The sequence below is a fragment of the Hydra vulgaris genome, chromosome 13 (genome assembly GCF_038396675.1).
Source record: "Hydra vulgaris chromosome 13, alternate assembly HydraT2T_AEP".
NCBI lineage: Eukaryota > Metazoa > Cnidaria > Hydrozoa > Anthoathecata > Hydridae > Hydra > Hydra vulgaris.
Window position 1 is genome coordinate 32028863 of NC_088932.1, and position 17816 is coordinate 32046678.

The 17816-nt window shown below is 27.8% G+C and overlaps 1 protein-coding gene across 1 annotated transcript; it reads left to right on the top strand.

The window, feature by feature from the left end:
* The first annotated feature begins 293 nt into the window (after window positions 1-293).
* LOC100210830 (transcriptional repressor p66-beta) lies at window positions 294-7813 on the top strand. Its single transcript, XM_065816214.1, has 3 exons — window positions 294-367; window positions 462-654; window positions 5440-7813. The coding sequence occupies exons 2-3, from the start codon at window positions 500-502 to the stop codon at window positions 7172-7174; spliced, it is 1890 nt and encodes a 629-aa protein (XP_065672286.1). The 5' UTR covers window positions 294-367; window positions 462-499; the 3' UTR covers window positions 7175-7813.
* The last annotated feature ends 10003 nt before the right edge of the window (window positions 7814-17816 follow it).

Here is a 17816-nt window from a genome sequence, read left to right on the forward strand (position 1 = left end):
CTAGCTTCTTAAATTAATATTTAAGTTCCAGTCAGATCAGCAAAAACTGTTTAACAGACCAGATTTAATTAAAAATCAATTTATAGTGATTTCATCAGGTGCTGTTTAATTACGATGTTTTATTTGTATTTGATTGACAATAATACAGTACGGTACCTAATTATCAATATTCAAAACTGACATATACCTCACAGTTTCGCGTAACAGGTGCTTTTCAACATAAAGTTACCTAGTGCAAAGGTATTTTCTCGGGTCTGTGAATTTTGTATTTCTCTTTTTTTCATTGTCGACTTCCGTTTTCAATTCATTCACTACGTACCGGCACACTCGAAGCATGTAAAAGGAGAACTTAACTGAATAGCAATAGGTGGTTTTGGTATGATCTGTAGATAAAAACAAGAGTTTAAAAATTTATTTTCTTTTTTAATTTTTCAAAAAAAAATTTTATATTGACAAAATAGTTGCAAAGCGGACATTCCGAATTAATTGATAAAAATAAATGTCTATATCACTGGAATGTGAAACAAGAAGCTTAGACCAAAGAAGCACTTATGTGGAAGAAGAGTCTGACTCGAAAAAATTACCAGAACCCTTGAAAGCTGATTTATACATAAAAAAACCTACTGACAATGGAGTTAATCATCAGTTAAATAGGTATACTTCTAATAATATGTATTTTTATTTCATTTCTTTATTCAAATATATTTATACTACTGTCATGATTTTATTATATTGTGAGTGACATTATTTTTGCAAATTATTTTACTATTGTTATTATTGATACTACTACTACTTCTACTACTGTTTTTATTATTATTCATATTATTATTATTACTATTATTGTTGCTAGTATTATTGCTGTTATTATTATTATTATTATTTTTTATTGTTATTGTTATTATCATTATTATTGCTATTACTACTACTATTACTACTACTACTACTACTACTACTACTACTACTACTACTACTACTACTACTACTACTACTACTACTACTACTACTACTACTACTACTACTACTACCACTACTACAACTACTACTACCACTACCATTACTGCTACTACTTTTTTTTCATTTTATTTTTGGCTATATAAATAATTATTAATAAATGGATAATAAGTGTATATATATATATATATATATATATATATATATATATATATATATATATATATATATATATATATATATATATATATATTACATTAATATTATTATTTATTAATTAAAAATTATTTATATAGCCAAAAAGAATGTGATAATAGTAATAACACACAATACAACGAATAAAATTATGACAATAGAATAAGAATATAAGTATATAGTAAATGGTTGTTAGTTTGTCAAATGTTGATTGCATTTTTTAAAAAAACTTATAATAGTTTTTATATTTATTAATAGTTTTTAAATAATACATAAAATTGAAAAAATATCTTAATAAAGAAAAAGAAGTGTGGTATAATGAATCTAAATAAGTTAAAGAATATTATGAAAAAAAAATTATTGAATAAATTACTTTAAAACTGTTGAGTAAAATGAAGTGTAGAAAATGCTAAGAGAAAATAAATGTTTTTGCACAAACTAATGTACAAGTAAAAAATTTTCAAGTAAATGTAAATAAAAACAAATAAATTCTGCACAATTTACAAACAAAATAACTACAAAGATCATTATGTTTGTTGAATAAGATTAAATGCCTTTTTAAAAAAAAAAATTATTATTATGCTTTTCCTCCTACTTATTTATTATCTTATTTTTGTCTTTTCTTATGTTTATGTTTATTATTCTTTTTATATATTTCATTAACATTTTGAATGGTAAGCATATGACTTTTAATAAATTTTTAACCAATATATAGAAAAGGTTAACGGTAGAAATAATCATTAAATCTGATTGATATTTTGCAGTACTTTAATTTGATTGTTGTTTACACATGGCATTTCACATTACAGTTACTTGAAGATATTTATAATAATTGATTTTGAAATTAAAATTATTTATCATTATATAAAAATAAGTCACATAAATGCTCTTTGGGGTAAAATTCTTCTTTGTTTAAGTATTAGTTAACTGTATAAAAACCACAATAAAAATGAGTATGGTGTGACTTGAGGCTTAAACTTTGATAGCTGTTTAAATACATATATTAATATCAGTTAATTACTTTTAACAAATAGATAATTAAGAATAGCTTGTATGTATAACTTGTGTCTGTGTGTGTATATATATATATATATATATATATATATATATCTATATATATATATATATATATATATATACGCATACAATCGCGTAGTAAGCCAACAAAAGTTGGGGGGGGGGCAAAGTGTGTACATATATTTATTTTTTTAATATATTGCTAATTAATTACTTAAGGTTACAGTAAATAAATAAACAAACAATCTGTGATAGACATTAGAGTGTATTGAGTCTAACAACAGTAGATGTCAGACTGCAACAGGTTTTCACAGTTTTTCATAAAATTGTCATAAAGGGTTTTAATTTATTTAAATTTTTTGCATCCACATCATCTTATGATAAATGATTCCATTTGTCCACTATTTTATTTATAAAAAAATTATGTCGACTGTTTTTTTTTTTGCTTTGTTGTCTACATATTCTTTTATTGTGCCCTCTTGTAATTGAATTTTTTATAAATATAGAAAGATTAATTTTATTTAATCTATTTTCATATGATAAACCTTTAAACTGTGGATACGAGTTGATCTTTGTTGGACTTGTTCGATCATATTAATATGTTTTTGTGAATGTGGATTCCATAATGGGGATCCATATTCAAGATGAGGTCTGACTAATGAAGTAAATAGTAATCTTAAATTTCTTTTATCTAAATATTAAAAAAATTGTTTTATTAGGGCTAATTTTTGGAAAGCCTTATTGACTGTGTAGTTAATGTGGTAATTTTTATTAATATATACTATTTTCTTAAATAAGTAGTTTTTTTATTTTACTTTTTTTATAAATAAAAACTTTTAATAAAATCTTATACACTTAAATGTTTTGACAGTTTGATATTAAAATACTCTAAAAGATACTCCTTCCATTTTGAAATGCTGTTCTGATTTGCATTCTATGTGAAGAGAATGTGAAAATAAATTTTGTTGCTAATTTATATATATATATATATATATATATATATATATATATATATATATATATATATATATATATATATATATATATATATATATAATATGCATTATTTTATAAACAAAGTATATATAAAATATATTAATAAAAAAATATATATATAATATATTTTATAGTAAAATATAAAAATTCTTTATGTTGAATGCGAATCAGAGTAGTATTTTGGAATGGAGGGAGTATTAAACTGTAAAATGAAACTTCTTCATTTGTATATAGGTAAACTTAATTTTTTTTTGATAAAAATTAAAGATTCAGAAGTATAAATGGTTAAATGATAATTTTGATTTTCTGGATTCCTTACCAAGCAAAACAAATCGGATTCAGTTTTTTACAATATAACTAATGGATTAGGTTTATATATAAAATAAAATTTCTGTTATAGTGATAAGCTTTAGTTTCTAAATTTCATCTAGTTAGTAATGTTGTAATTGTATTCTTAAGGTAAGAGCAGTGTATGTAAAAAAAAGTAATTATCATGTTTATCATTTTCGATATTTCAATTTAAAAAAGTTTGAATGATTGAGATTGATGGAATTAAATGGTCTGGCACAAATAAATTAATACTGACATAAATGCAACTGGTCTTTTGCTGCAGATGACTCAAAATAAGCATATCAGCAATATATAGACAGATATATCTATATATAGAATATAGAATAGACATATAAAGTATTTCGGCAGACAACTTTATTTTGTAACAATTGAGTTTTTTTGTTTAGCTTGTGGAAAATCTGCATTTGTAAATAGATTTTTGTGCTTGATAAAAATATTATGAGCCTTTTTATGATTTGTAAATATTATTGGTAAGAACACTTAAAAGTTTTTTTTTTTTTTTGAGCTGTAAGAAAGTGTAAGAAAACATTGCAAACTTTTTGCTCTTGTGTAAGAGCATGAAGATTTTAAAAAGGAAAAAAAAATGATGTATTAAGCAGAAAACTCTGCTCAGACTGCTCTTACAGTAAATCAGAAAAAATTACTTAAAAGCACATTTTATTAGTATATATAGAGTTTTAGTAAAAGGTAAAACTTCATGTGACATAAATCTAAACTAAGTTTATGTCAAGTGCCCTGTGTAGATTATCCGATTATATAGGTCATAATTGTAATATATATATATATATATATATATATATATATATATATATATATATATATATATATATATATATATATACATGCATACTTACGTACTTACATACATACATAAATGTAGCATTAGATGCACACGGATGACGTCATAACAAAAACAGAAAGTTTAGGAGAACAGGAATTCAGTACATACATCTACTATTAAATAGCCTGACATGCAAAGGAGTGCTGCTACATCAACTGAGAGCTTGGAGTCAGGCAATAATCTTTTTTTTCATTATCCTTTTTTTTTCCTTCTTCTGAAAAATTAAAGCGCACTTTTTTACATTAAGAGTCTAAAAGTTATATTAGGAAATTACATCCTTACATATGGATTGGATATAGTGTATGTATGTATGTATGTATGTATGTATGTATGTATGTATGTATGTATGTATGTATGTATGTATGTATGTATGAATGTATGTATGTATGTATGTTTGTATGTTTGTATGTATGTATGAATTTATGTATATATATATATATATATATATATATATTTATATATATATATATATATATTTATTCCAAAAAACGTCATATTTGAAAAATATGCTGCCACCCCTAAATATGAAAGAATACACTGGATTTTTATTTTTTATTTTTTTTGAATAAAAAGTATATTTAGGGGTCCCCCAAAACAATTAAACGTTTAATGAGTTCCTAATACTATCAAAAAATGTTCCAAAAAATCAGGTTGGTTCTCAAATGAAGCGAAATAATATGAAAAATTTAAAAATATTTGCTTTATAAAAAACTTATTGAAAAATAAAATATTGTCAAAAAAATTTGTAAAAATGCACTTGTTCCTTTTTAGTTAATAAACTTCATTTTTTAAGCTGTTAAATCTAACATATTAATTTTTATATAATATATCTTTATCAAAATTATCATTTTCAAAATTTTCATTTAATTTTGCTTCATTTGAGACCCAACCTGATTTTTTTTGTTGATAATATTAGGAACTTGTTGTATGTTATAGGGTCTTGGAGGACCCCTAAAAAATTTGTAAAACCAGTGTTTTTTTTTTATCATACTGAACACACACACAGGGGGTGGTAGCATATATTTTTCAAAAATTTTGTTTTTTGGGACAACCTTATATATACATAATTTTTTTTTTAAATTTTTCAGAATGAGTAATGTTACTTTTGAAACCATTCAACCAAGTTATCTGGCAGAATCTAATACTCATTCTACAAATGGTGACTTCCATGATGTTGATTTAGAAGATGAAGAAAGATTGCTTGTTGATGAGTCAACAAATGATGATCAATTAGAAGTAAGCGATAATGAGGAAAAACTTCTTCTAAGTGACGATGAAAATTCCGCAGGTAGTGAATGTAAAACTAATATTGACAGTGAAAAAAATAAAATAAAATGTTTCTCACCTGTAAATGAAGAAAACTTATCAAAAAGTCAGTTTATTAACTGTGAAATAACTTCTGAACTACAACAAAATAATGACAATGAAAATTTACTTTCTGCAGAATTGAATGAATGTCATCATTCTGTTGCTGCTGCAGATACAAGTAAAGAAAGTCGTATTGCTGAACAACTCACAAAAGTTGAGTTACTCAAGGATGAACTAAAATGTGAAGAAGCAGCTTTAATATTCCTTAAAAAAATTGTAGAATCTCAACAAGAAAATATATATGGCAAAGTAAACTGTGGGTCCTCTAATTTACACTCAAGACAAATAACACATGTGCCAAAAGGAAATGCATCTTCAAAACAATTGCCCTTACAACCTAACAAGTCAAATCAACCAAACCAACAAAGTCAAAAGTACTATATTCAAGTTGGCAATCAGTTAGTACCAGCGCCTGCTGCTGGCACTCCAGGGACTAACCAATCAAATCAGTACATAAATACCCCAAATGGTTCTCAAAGTTCTCAACCTCAATCTCAGAAACAAACTTCTATACCACCGAAGATATCAGCAGAGCAAAAACAAAATGCTGCAAAAACAGCTTTACATCGTCAGCTTGAACAAACACTTCTTCAAATACCACCTCCTAGACCACCTCCAGCTGATTGGAAAGCCATTCCTAATGTGAACAGCATGGATTTTATGATGCTAGTAGGTCTGGATGAAGTTGTTGACTCTATATTAGAAATGGATTCAAAACCAACAATTAAAAAAGCATTAGCTGAATTGATTCCTTACAATCCTAGAGTTTGCAATCAGTGCAATGTAGATTTTTCTCCATGCTGGAAAAGCAAAGATGGGGAAGATTTTGTTTTGTGTGAAAGATGTGCTCTGCAAAATATTAAAAGAGACTTAAAAGCTGAGCATACTAAAAGATTAAAAGACGCTTTTCTCAAAGCTCTTACGCAAGAGCAAGAAATAGAAGAGAGGATAAAAGCTGGTGAAGAAGTTAACATACCGAACTTAACAAGCAATGATAAAATTGAGCGTATCAATCAACCATCACCAACATTTCTTCACCAAATACCACTTATTTCGTTACCACAAACGCATCCAATTATCCAACCTAGTCACTTACCTCAGCATGTGCAAAGTCCTACAGAATCTCGGAACCAGCCTTCTGCTAATAATCACCATCATCGACCTGTCAGCAATCATCATCAGCATAAAATAGTATCTCATTATCCTCACCACACTTCACTTGTTCAACAGTTACACCACCAACATATTCAGCAACAACAGCATGAAATCGAACCTCAGCGTCACAGCTCTTCTAGGTGGCATCCTTATATGTCTACATCCAGCCACCATCACCGTGAGCATGGACACCATCGTAGTTATAATCCATCTCCATCTTCAGGTGATATTACAAATCATCAGGAGTATTATGTAGTTCATCATCCTCAACACTCAAGTGTCAGGTATATTAGTCGATAATTTGTCTATTTTAGCAAAAGGTCTAATGATCATCAAATTTAAAAATAGAGGCTCTTCTGCGTTCTCATTTAAATATTTAATCCAGACCAAAAAAGTAACAAACAATAACAACAGCATCCAAGTTTTTGATTATTAAATCAAAAAAATTATTGATAGTTCACCAATTAGTGATCCATATGGTACATTTATTCAAAAAAGTACTCCTTTTGGAAACAAGCATTCGATTCCTTTTACTTCATTTTGGTATTAACGATTTTGTTGAAATGGTCTTTGAATCCTTTAACACATTACATTTTAGTTATATGATATTGTACGAAATGCAATTGTACTTAGCTGGCTTTGCTTTTTGATCAATTATTCTATGTGCTAGAGGCATTTCTTTTGCTCGTTTCGATTTGACCTCGTTTTATATTCTTTGATTTAATAATTTTTTATTATTTCCCTCAGTTTGCAAATTTATTGGGTTTTTACTTTTGTTTAGTTAAAATGAATTTTTTTTTTAATAAACGCCTTGGAGTTCACATTAAGAATTTGAATCCTTGTCTCATTATTTATTTATCCGTTATTCTCTTTGTATTTAAATTATTGTTGTCGTTTTTATAAGTTTATGACTACAGATGTTAACCAAATTTTAAGTGACCTGTTAAGTTTCTTTTTTTTATCCTTAGTTAAACTTGACTATGTTAAAACATTTAAGTATAAGCAAGATAGAGAAGTTGAGCGCGTCCTGTTAGTTAAAGGAATTACTTGTTTTTCAATATTATTTGAAAAAATAATTTTTCGATGTTATTTTATTAGTAAGTTTTTAAGACTGTTGAGGCAATCTCGCTACCGTCTACGCTGCCACCATATGCATTCCTGTAAAAATCACTATGAAATGGCGACATCGAAAAGCAAACTTACATTGCGTTTTTCACAGTTTACTGTTTTTGTGATGAAATAATTTTTACCCGTTTGAGTTGCGGAGGATTCTTAAATATTTTGATAGCAACGTTTGCATTTTTCAACCAAATTCAGATTAAACTTTTTTTATTTTCCTGAGCTTTTTATTACACTATTTTTAAAAATTGTAATGGAAAATCTGATAAAAATTAATGTCTTAGTTAAATTTTTAATTTGGCTACCCCATAATCTAAACAAAAACAAATTATGTAAAAATCAAAAAAAGCAATCAGTCTATGAAGGACAATTTTTATTGAAAACCTGGATTTTTTTATACAGTTAACATTTCAGCTATAAAGTAAAAATAATAAATAACAAAATTTGTTCTAAAAAAAGTTTCTGAGTAACGCAGTTATTCAAAATTTCTACTGAGATTAAAAATATAGAAAAATTCTTGTAATCTCTAGATATAAGAACTTTTTCGCATTTTTAAGTCCACATAAATAAGACAGGCAATACACCTAAACAATGCTTACTATAAAAAAATATATATATTTTTTAAAAACTTAAGATAAACAAAGACATGCAACAAATATATCACCAAACAACAACTTACAAAACAAATAATTGACTACAAAATAAAAGGTATGCATAAAACAATGTAAGGCCTAAGTATGGAAAAAAATATATATTAATGCTAGTGTGTTAACATAATTTGTGTAGTGATTAAGTAATAAACATCTCAGAGTCGCGTCTATTATTACTGGCGTTTCCACGAGGATCAGCACTAATAACTAATTTAAAAAATCCCATCAGACAAACGTCATCGCCACTTATGCTTTACCTCGCGACTTACGCCAAATCCACACTGCAGTAAAAAAGGACTCAATACAAATAGCCAAAACCCAACCATACCCAAATTTGTAAAACACTTATATGTTTTTGATGATATGATATAAAAAGTGTAGATCTATTGTACAATATAAATATAAATAAATAAATTACCATACCACCTCATTTGGCTAAAATTTATATGAACTAATTTCAGTATTTAATTTTATTACATTATTTGTTAATATTTTATTTATGCCCTAATTTTCATATTATTACTATTATTAAGGAGTTTTTATGCTATATTATCTTACATTCATTACTCAGCTTTGTTTTAATTTTAACATGCATAATTTTCGTTTTTCATTATTATTCAGAGAATTTCTTATACCCTTCACTACATGTTTACATTTTTGCGAGTGACATTTTGAATGGTTTTTGTGCGACGTTTTTTTTTTTCACTATCATAGATTATTAAATTATTGTAATGATTTTGGGCTGCTCGTTTTTCTTACACTTTTGATTGGTTAACATAATTCGAATGAGGTATCTAAGACAGCGTTAGAGTTAATTGAAGACTTTATTGTTGTTTTATTGATTTTTTTTTTAATTTTGATAAGGTATACTGCTTTCTGATTGTCTTGGGTTTATTTATGTTAAAAGTACCTATTTGGTTTTATATGTCTTAAAAAGAAATTTATTAGTATTATTGTGTTTCTATTAGAATTTTAATTTATTGTGTTTTCATGTTTTGTTTCGGTGGTATGGTAAGTGATTTATTTAGTTATTTATATTGAATAGTAGATCTACACTTTTAATATCATATCATTAAAAAATATCCGTGCTTTACAAATTTGAGGATAGTTGGGTTTTGGCTATTTGAAGTGAGTCCTTTTTTACTGCAGTATGGAATAGGCGTAAGTCGCGGGGTAAAGCTTAAGTGGCGATGGCATTTATCTGACGGGATAAGCTAGTTATTAGTGCTATCCTCATCGAAACGCCAGTAATAACAGACGCGACTCTGAGGAGATGTTTATTACTTAATCACTGCACAAATTATATTTACACATTAGCATTAATATTTTTTTCCATTCTGAGGTCATACATTGCTGTATGTATACTCTTTTTTTTGTAGTCGATTTTTTGTTTTGTAAGTTTTTGTTTGATGATATATTTGTATATATCTTATATCTTCGTTTATTTTAAGTGTTTATAAAAATTTTATTTTTTATTGTAAGTACTGTTTAGGGGCATTGTCTGTCTTATATAAATATTTTTTTTAATATTCTTCTATTAATCTTTATTTTTGTCTTGACAACTGTCAAAATAGGCTTTGTTCAAAAAATAATTCTCCTCTATTATAATGTACTTCATTTTTCCCTCAGGCGTTCACTGCTCGTGTGTGACCATTTGGTGAATTTGTATTATGCCAAAGTTTTTCAATAACTTTTCCGGATCTTTAAGGATTTTCATAGAGAAAATCTTGATTTATAATAATTAAATTTATGAGACGGCAATCATGCAGTAGTGCAATTGGTATTAAAAAGCTATGCTGTAAACGTTTTTTCTAAAGAAAATCGTGTACTGTATAGCTTTTTTTTTTGTGGAGTATCACGATTGTACCTTAATTTGAAGAACAACCGTTATTTAAATTTTACCATTATTATGTATACGTGACAAAACTAGTTTTTGAACTTAATTAAAAAATAAATTTTTACTTTTTCACATTTAAAATAAGTTATTTTTATTTTCTGCAATTTACAAACCAGTTTTAATATAAAAGTTATTTTTTCTGACGCGAAAACTAAAATGCAATGTTATTATTGATTATGATCTAATAATAATACGGGTAAAAAACAATATTTTAATTCTCAATTAAAATCAATTTTTACTTTAAAAATTTTAAACTACGTTAAATATTAGCTAATGTTTAGTTTATTTTATTATTCTGCAAAAATTTTTAAATTAAGTGTCTAATTTCTAACAGTTGGCGAAAAATACACTTTTCGACGACTTTTTCTTTAATTTATAACCCAAAGCTCAAATAATAGCACAATGTTCTCATTTTACCAAATGCTTTACTAACGATTAAAAGATGTTTCGATTGCATTTTCCTGTAAATAACAATCTGAGCTCGGTCTATACGTTTTAAAACGGCCAAAGTATTTTTCGTTTAAAATAATCAAAATCTAAACCTCAGATTAATAAATTATTCTATTAAAATATAGTAACCATGGTAAATAGCTATAATGGCAACAAATTTAAAAAACAATTTGCTTTTTAAGTATTAAAATCAGCCATAGTATCGCAGACTCCAGATTCTAATTGACTAAAGGATTTACATTTTGTTTTAAGATGGAACTTTTTGATAAAAAGAAATATTTTTCCTATACTATTTTGATGTAAAAAGTTTATTATGTGCATAACTTTTTACATCAAATTGAAGATTTTATGGAATTATTGCAGTGGCCGAAGTTTCCCGGAAATGGGGGAACTTTGACATAGTAATTTGAGATTTAGCATTGGCTTATAAATAAAGTGTTATTATCTATAATTAATGCAATTTAAATTAATAGTTTGCATTTTTTTCATAAGAAGAACTTAAAATAACTAAATGGACTTAAAAAATGACATTAAAAAGAAATATAAAGAAAACTAATGCATCTTATAAAGCAATTAGTGTAATTTGAATATATTTTTTTATATATGTATATGTATTTTGTTATATATATATATATGCATTTTGTTATATATGTATATGTATTTAACTTATCCTCATGATTACAAATATTTACTGATACATATATTTATTGTCTGAGAAAGAAAAATTAGGAGTTTTCCAAAATGTAAAATTATATAAAATATAGATACAAACAATTTGAATTAGTTTTTAAGAAAAAAATTAAACAATGGAAATTAATATAAATAGCAAGCATCCTTTGAGTCTAACATTAAGCCAACTTCACTTAGTCCTTCAGATGTCTCTGTTTCACTATCATAATTCGCTCGAATAGATTCTCCTGGTTCAATTTTAAGTCGTTTTTTGCTATGATTCTTATTTGTATTTTGTGTAACATTCTTTTCATCACCACCTAAATTTATATTTTTTACAAACAATAATAACACTATGGTTAAAATGGAAATAAAAATTATCACCTGCTAACACTTTTTTTTCAGTGTGTTTCATTAGACATGGTAATAACGCCCAAATCAACCAATCCTCAAAACTAACTTTATCTAACCAATCAGATTTTGTTTTATTTAAGTGAGAAATCTTTAGACCATGTTTTATACAAAAGTCTTTTAAATAAATGAATAATTTAAAAACTGTGAATGGTGTCAAAATTTTCCTAGATCGTTTCCACAAAACATCACAGAGAAGTCAACCTTACTGCTATTCATAATTTTCTCAGGGTTCTTTATTCCACGTTTCAACTTTTTTATGTCTAAGGTCATCACGCAAGTTGGTTTCATCATAGTTGCAAATGTTACAATGTGCAGTTCTTTCACGCTCGTGCCTAATGTTTTCAAAATAAAGTTTGAGCTCTTCTTTGTTTATAGCTACTCATTTTTTTAACGTTTGATGCGATTCCATTGGTTAACTGTGAACGCTCAATAAAATTTGAAGCCTAATCATCACCAGTTATATTGTTTGAAAAGATTTTTACTGTATGATTTTGTGATTTTAAATAAGCAGCAACTAACATTTTGACATCAAGTTGATCTAATGAATTCCCCACTTAAGCATAACCGTGTATCAACTTAAAAATGCTCCTCACTCTTAGTGAATATGGTATGTACACCAATGCACTTGAATTGAATTCATTTTATTATGGTTAGTACTTCTTGGTATAATAAACGTTTTTGAGGCTTGAAGAGTAGACATTCTTTTCTGACTTGCTTCCATACACTCTTTCAAAAGAACCGTGTTAAAAAAAATTGTTACGTTTTTCAATATTATGTATGTTAAAACCATTATACTTAAAAAAATAGTAAATATAAGTAGCAAAAACAAAATCTTTAATTTGTATTATACAAATAAATGTGCAATTTATTTAAATTTCTACTAAATTTTATAAACTACAATTTGCAGTTGAAAGTAAATAATAGTCACAATTTTTACATTACGTCACTTATTGAAAACTATTTAACTTTACTTTAGAATTAATTAAATTGTGAAGTTTCAAAAAGTTATGCAAAAACAATTAAAAAAGCAAAACATATCAGCTTAAAAATAAATAACTATTATTATCATAAAATAAGTTACTTAGATGACATTAAAAAAAAAACAACAATCTAAGTAGAATAAATAATAATCAGGTTACTTTGAAATGAGTATTATTTACGCGGTCAAAGTTACCCCAAGATAGTTTAAACATTCGGAGTAAATTTGACCACCTTGATTGTGTTTACCCAGATGTAGATTTTGTTCTTTTTCTCTTATATCGAAAAGCATTTGCAACAAGTTTCACCTTAAAATTTATTCAAGAAGAATTATATTTACAAACGAAACAATAATATCAAGTTTTACTTATCCGTTTAAAAGATAAAGTCGTTAGACTAAAGTTTTCAAAAATGGATGTGAGACTAAAAATTTCAAAAAGTTACCCAAAAAAAATTAAAAAAAAAATTATTTCTAATCATGCAATTTAGTCAAATGCACTTCTATGTACTTTTTTCCATTCGGCAAAATGTAACGAGTCACTTCTTTTTTGTTACCATTAAAATACAAGTTTTACAAACTCTACTTAAAGCAGAGTTTGTAACTTTTAATGTTGTTAACAGTGACGGATCCAGGAACTTTTGGTGGTGGTGTTTTAGATGTTGAAATATTTTTATATTTTATACCACATTTGCGTCAATTTCTAAGATATTTTAATGCTTTCAGATTCTGGTGTGGGGAGATGCTCAACCTCATCCCCCCCTCCCTCCCTTGGATCCGTCACTGGTTATCAATAACTAAAAACAAGTTAGCGAAAACTGTTTCTATTTTTTAGCAAAAGAACACTCATTCTAGTAACTTTCTCATGATCCAACGATTGTAAATTTTAACCAACTCACTTATTCATGTCATACCTCTGCTTACTTATTTTTTTAAAGTACAAAAGCTTTTCCAAAATGCTAAATCTAAACATTTTAAAACTATAAAAAAGAAAATTTCATACTGATCCTTAGAGTCATCAGACAACACAAAGGATTCTATTTGAGAAATATCATACAACTTTATATAATTCTATATGCAGACAGCTGTAGAATATTTTTAGGAGATTCTACCTAGCTATTATATTGTATATTGTACTGAGATATTTACGGCAGTATTCCAAGTGCAACTTTTATGTTCATTATTCACACTGCATAAAAAAGAAGCAGTTAAAAAGTGTTTATTTAAAAATCTCCAATTTGAGATGATTCATCATGAAAAATTTTCATCAACAATTTCTTCTTTATCAAATTTCTGAAAAGCATCATACTCATTTATAATAACAAATCCAGAACCTTTATCAAATGGATAAATATTTAATGATAAAGAAGTTAATAACTCAATAATATTAAACTATGATCCTACCCATAAACTTATGATAAATGTCCAGAGGCTGTTGTGCAAATTAAGAAAAGAAAACGATTTGATAAAAAAAAATGTATTTCCAATTATATCCATCTGATTGTATTCCCCCCCCCCCGACTTTACGGCGTTATAACGGCTCACAAACCGGAAAAAAAATTATCAATTGCGACCAGTAGTTTCTACCATCGGCACTCCTCCGTATGGAACCTCAGAATATCTTGTAAAATTTATTCAGCCTACCCTAAACAAGACATGCTTGTTGAATTCTACATCACTTGTCAACGAAGCAAAATTCTGGCGTGTCAATCCAGATGAAATTCAAGTATCGTATGATGTAATAGCTCTGAATACATCAATACCAATTGAAAAAGTCATACCCTTGATAATTGATTATCTTAACAATGATATAACTGATTTTAAAACAAGAACCAAGCTAACACTTACCGACATCCACCAATTAATAGAACTATGTCTTAGTCAATGCTATTTTTTGCATAAAAATGAAATTAGAACTATACCTTACTTAGGTCCAATTGGAGTATCGCTGATGATTGTTATTGCAGTGGCATTCTTACAAAAGTTGGAAACAAGAGCTCTACATTTTGCGGAAATCAACAATTTTTCACCAAAATTTTATAGAAGGGATGTTGATGATAGCCATGCCAGATTTGAATCAGTTGAAAAGCATAACAAATTTCTTATTTTATTAGATTAATAAGACTCCAATATTCAGTACACGTCAGAGGTTGAAAATGATCAGAGAGAACTAAATTTTTTAGATATAAAGATAACTAACACAAATAATTACCATTATGATTTCAAAATCCACCGTAAAGGAGCAATAACAAACATACAAATAAAACCTGACTCAATCACGAGCCACCAAAGTCTGCTGCGAAAAATACATTAAGAATGAGATTCAGTTTATAATAGATATATTTGTTGAAAACGGGCATAAGAGATCAAACCTAGAAACAATTGCCGCAAATTACCTTTCAACTAAAAACAATCCTAATTATTAAGTTGCAAAAAAACAAGAAAATGTTGCAATAATAAAACTACCTTGGCAACACTTTGACCGAAACTACGCAAAGCACTAAAACATATGTCAAATTTTAAATGTTGACATCTTCAATAAATTTTATTGTATAAATATTTTTTTAAAAAACTTCTTTTTATGGATTAATTTCTGTTTGTTAAAAATATATTTACTTTTACGATATTTCGAGGGAATATTGATACCCTCGTTATCAAGTATATTAAAAACCGTTATAAATTATTTATTAATATAATATTATTTAAATATAATATTATTTTTTATAAAGGTTTTTTAATATACTTGATAACGAGGGTATCAATATTCCCTCGAAATATCGTAAAAATAAATATATTTTTAACAAATAGAAATTAATCGTTAAAAAAAAGTTTTTTTAAAAGATATGTCAAAGTTATTTTTACAACACCACCTAATTTAAAAACAGTTCTCTGTGACAACAAATCTAGAATAATTCCAAACAGCAACCCTGAGGTGTTCAAGCTTACGTGTTCGTGTGGGGGAATTTATATTGGGGAAACAAAAAAGAAAATTTTGCAAAAAAGCATAGAACACCAAACTAATAGCATGAATGGCAATTGGCATGCTTCTGGAGCAACTGAATAAAGAATGCCATGGGATATTCGAGTGGCTGCACCCAAAAATTTTATTTAGAAATAACAACTATCATGAAAGGAAAATAAGGGAATTTCTTGAAATTAACTATGCGCAAACATCTCATGAGGTTAAACAATGCCCGGTACTGCTTAACAGGGATAACGGGGTAAAAGTTGCTTTAATAGTTGATGACCACTATTTAAGAAAATCATAAAAAAACAAAACAATATTTATTGACGTCGTCTTTGTAATGACATTTTAATGATTTTTATTATGTAACAGTTTTTAAATTGGTATTTTACGCCTGATGATGGTCTATACAATATAGACCAAAATATCACAAAAAAGAAAAAGTAAAATTAGTTAGTACAATGCTGTATTTGATGTTTTATAACTAATTATAACTTTACGTCACTAATCTCCAATCATAACTAATTATAACTTTACGTCACTAATCACTAATCCAACTCTGACTTAAATCATCCCCTGCCTTGGGGCTCTTGGTTGAGTAAAAGCTAGAGATAGTGTCTCGATAAAAATACTCATCTTGGGCAGATGTTAAATGCATCCGGCTACTGTCTTGTAAAAGGCCTCCTAGGCAAAGACTTAAGGGGTGAACAGATTCTATCTGTTGACCAGCTTTGCACCCTTTCTTCACCTATTAGGCTGGCGCAGATGTATTTTTAATGCATTGTTTCTAGTTTTGAATGTTGAATACTGAATTTTCTTGACTCAATGCATGGGTTTTGCTTGTGTCTCTATTTTTATAACTAGGCAACTCATTCTATTATCTCAAAATGAGGGTACAGCTCTAAAACTCAGTTTTATGGTTCTGAGGCCGGCTGGTAGTCAGATTTCCCAAACTCTGTGGTAGCTCTCAGAGAGGTTGATTCCATCAACAGCTGAAAAATATCAAAGTATAAACAGTGCCGTGTTGCGCATGGATGGTGTTGTTGTTTATACTTTTGGTGTGCATTGCCAAGGCCACATTTGGAGCCCTTTCTTACGGCTTAGGGTTTATTAGTAGTAATCAGGCAATTGCTTGGGCTTTTAAACAGTGTTCTGAGTACTATCTATGCTTTAAGTAAAGTTCTTCAATCTAATTTTAAAATGAATAAAGTACCAAAAACTGTAAAACACAAAAATCATCAGACCTACTTGCTCTTTGTAAGAATAATTTGAGTTTGGCTGTCTCATCTTGTGATCTTAGTGTTGATGGTTATCTTCCTCTAATTCGTAAAGACCCCAATAGTCACATGCTTGGCCTCGGCATTTACATTCGTAAGAATTCACCCATTTGTCGTGAAACTAGGTTTGAATCCACAGACTATTCATTCATGTGCTTTCGTTTAGAACCACTTCACTCTATTGCCTTTCTCTTTGTTCTATATTGCTCTGCTTCATCTCAAGATTGCACTCTTTTTGACGTTATTTCTGATCATATTGACCAAGCCCTCTCTCTTTATCCATCAGCTAATATAGTTGTTGTCGGTGACTTTAATGCTCACCACTCTGAATAGCTTGGCTTTAGTGTCAGTGACTCTGCAAAAAGCTCACAACTTTTGCCTTTCACAATCCCTAACTCAAATAGTCAACTTTCCAACTCGCTTTCCTGACAACCCAAATCACTTACCTTCTCTACTCGACTTATGTCTTGTTTCTGATCCTAGTCATTGCTCAGTTTCTCCACATACACCCTTAGGTGCTTCTGA

Bases quoted from the DNA above. Each gene is read 5' to 3' on its own strand.
- LOC100210830 (XM_065816214.1), top strand. From the start codon at position 500: ATGTCTATATCACTGGAATGTGAAACAAGAAGCTTAGACCAAAGAAGC. The intron at 655-5,439 runs GTATACTTCTAA...TAAATTTTTCAG, and splicing joins GTTAATCATCAGTTAAATAG to AATGAGTAATGTTACTTTTG.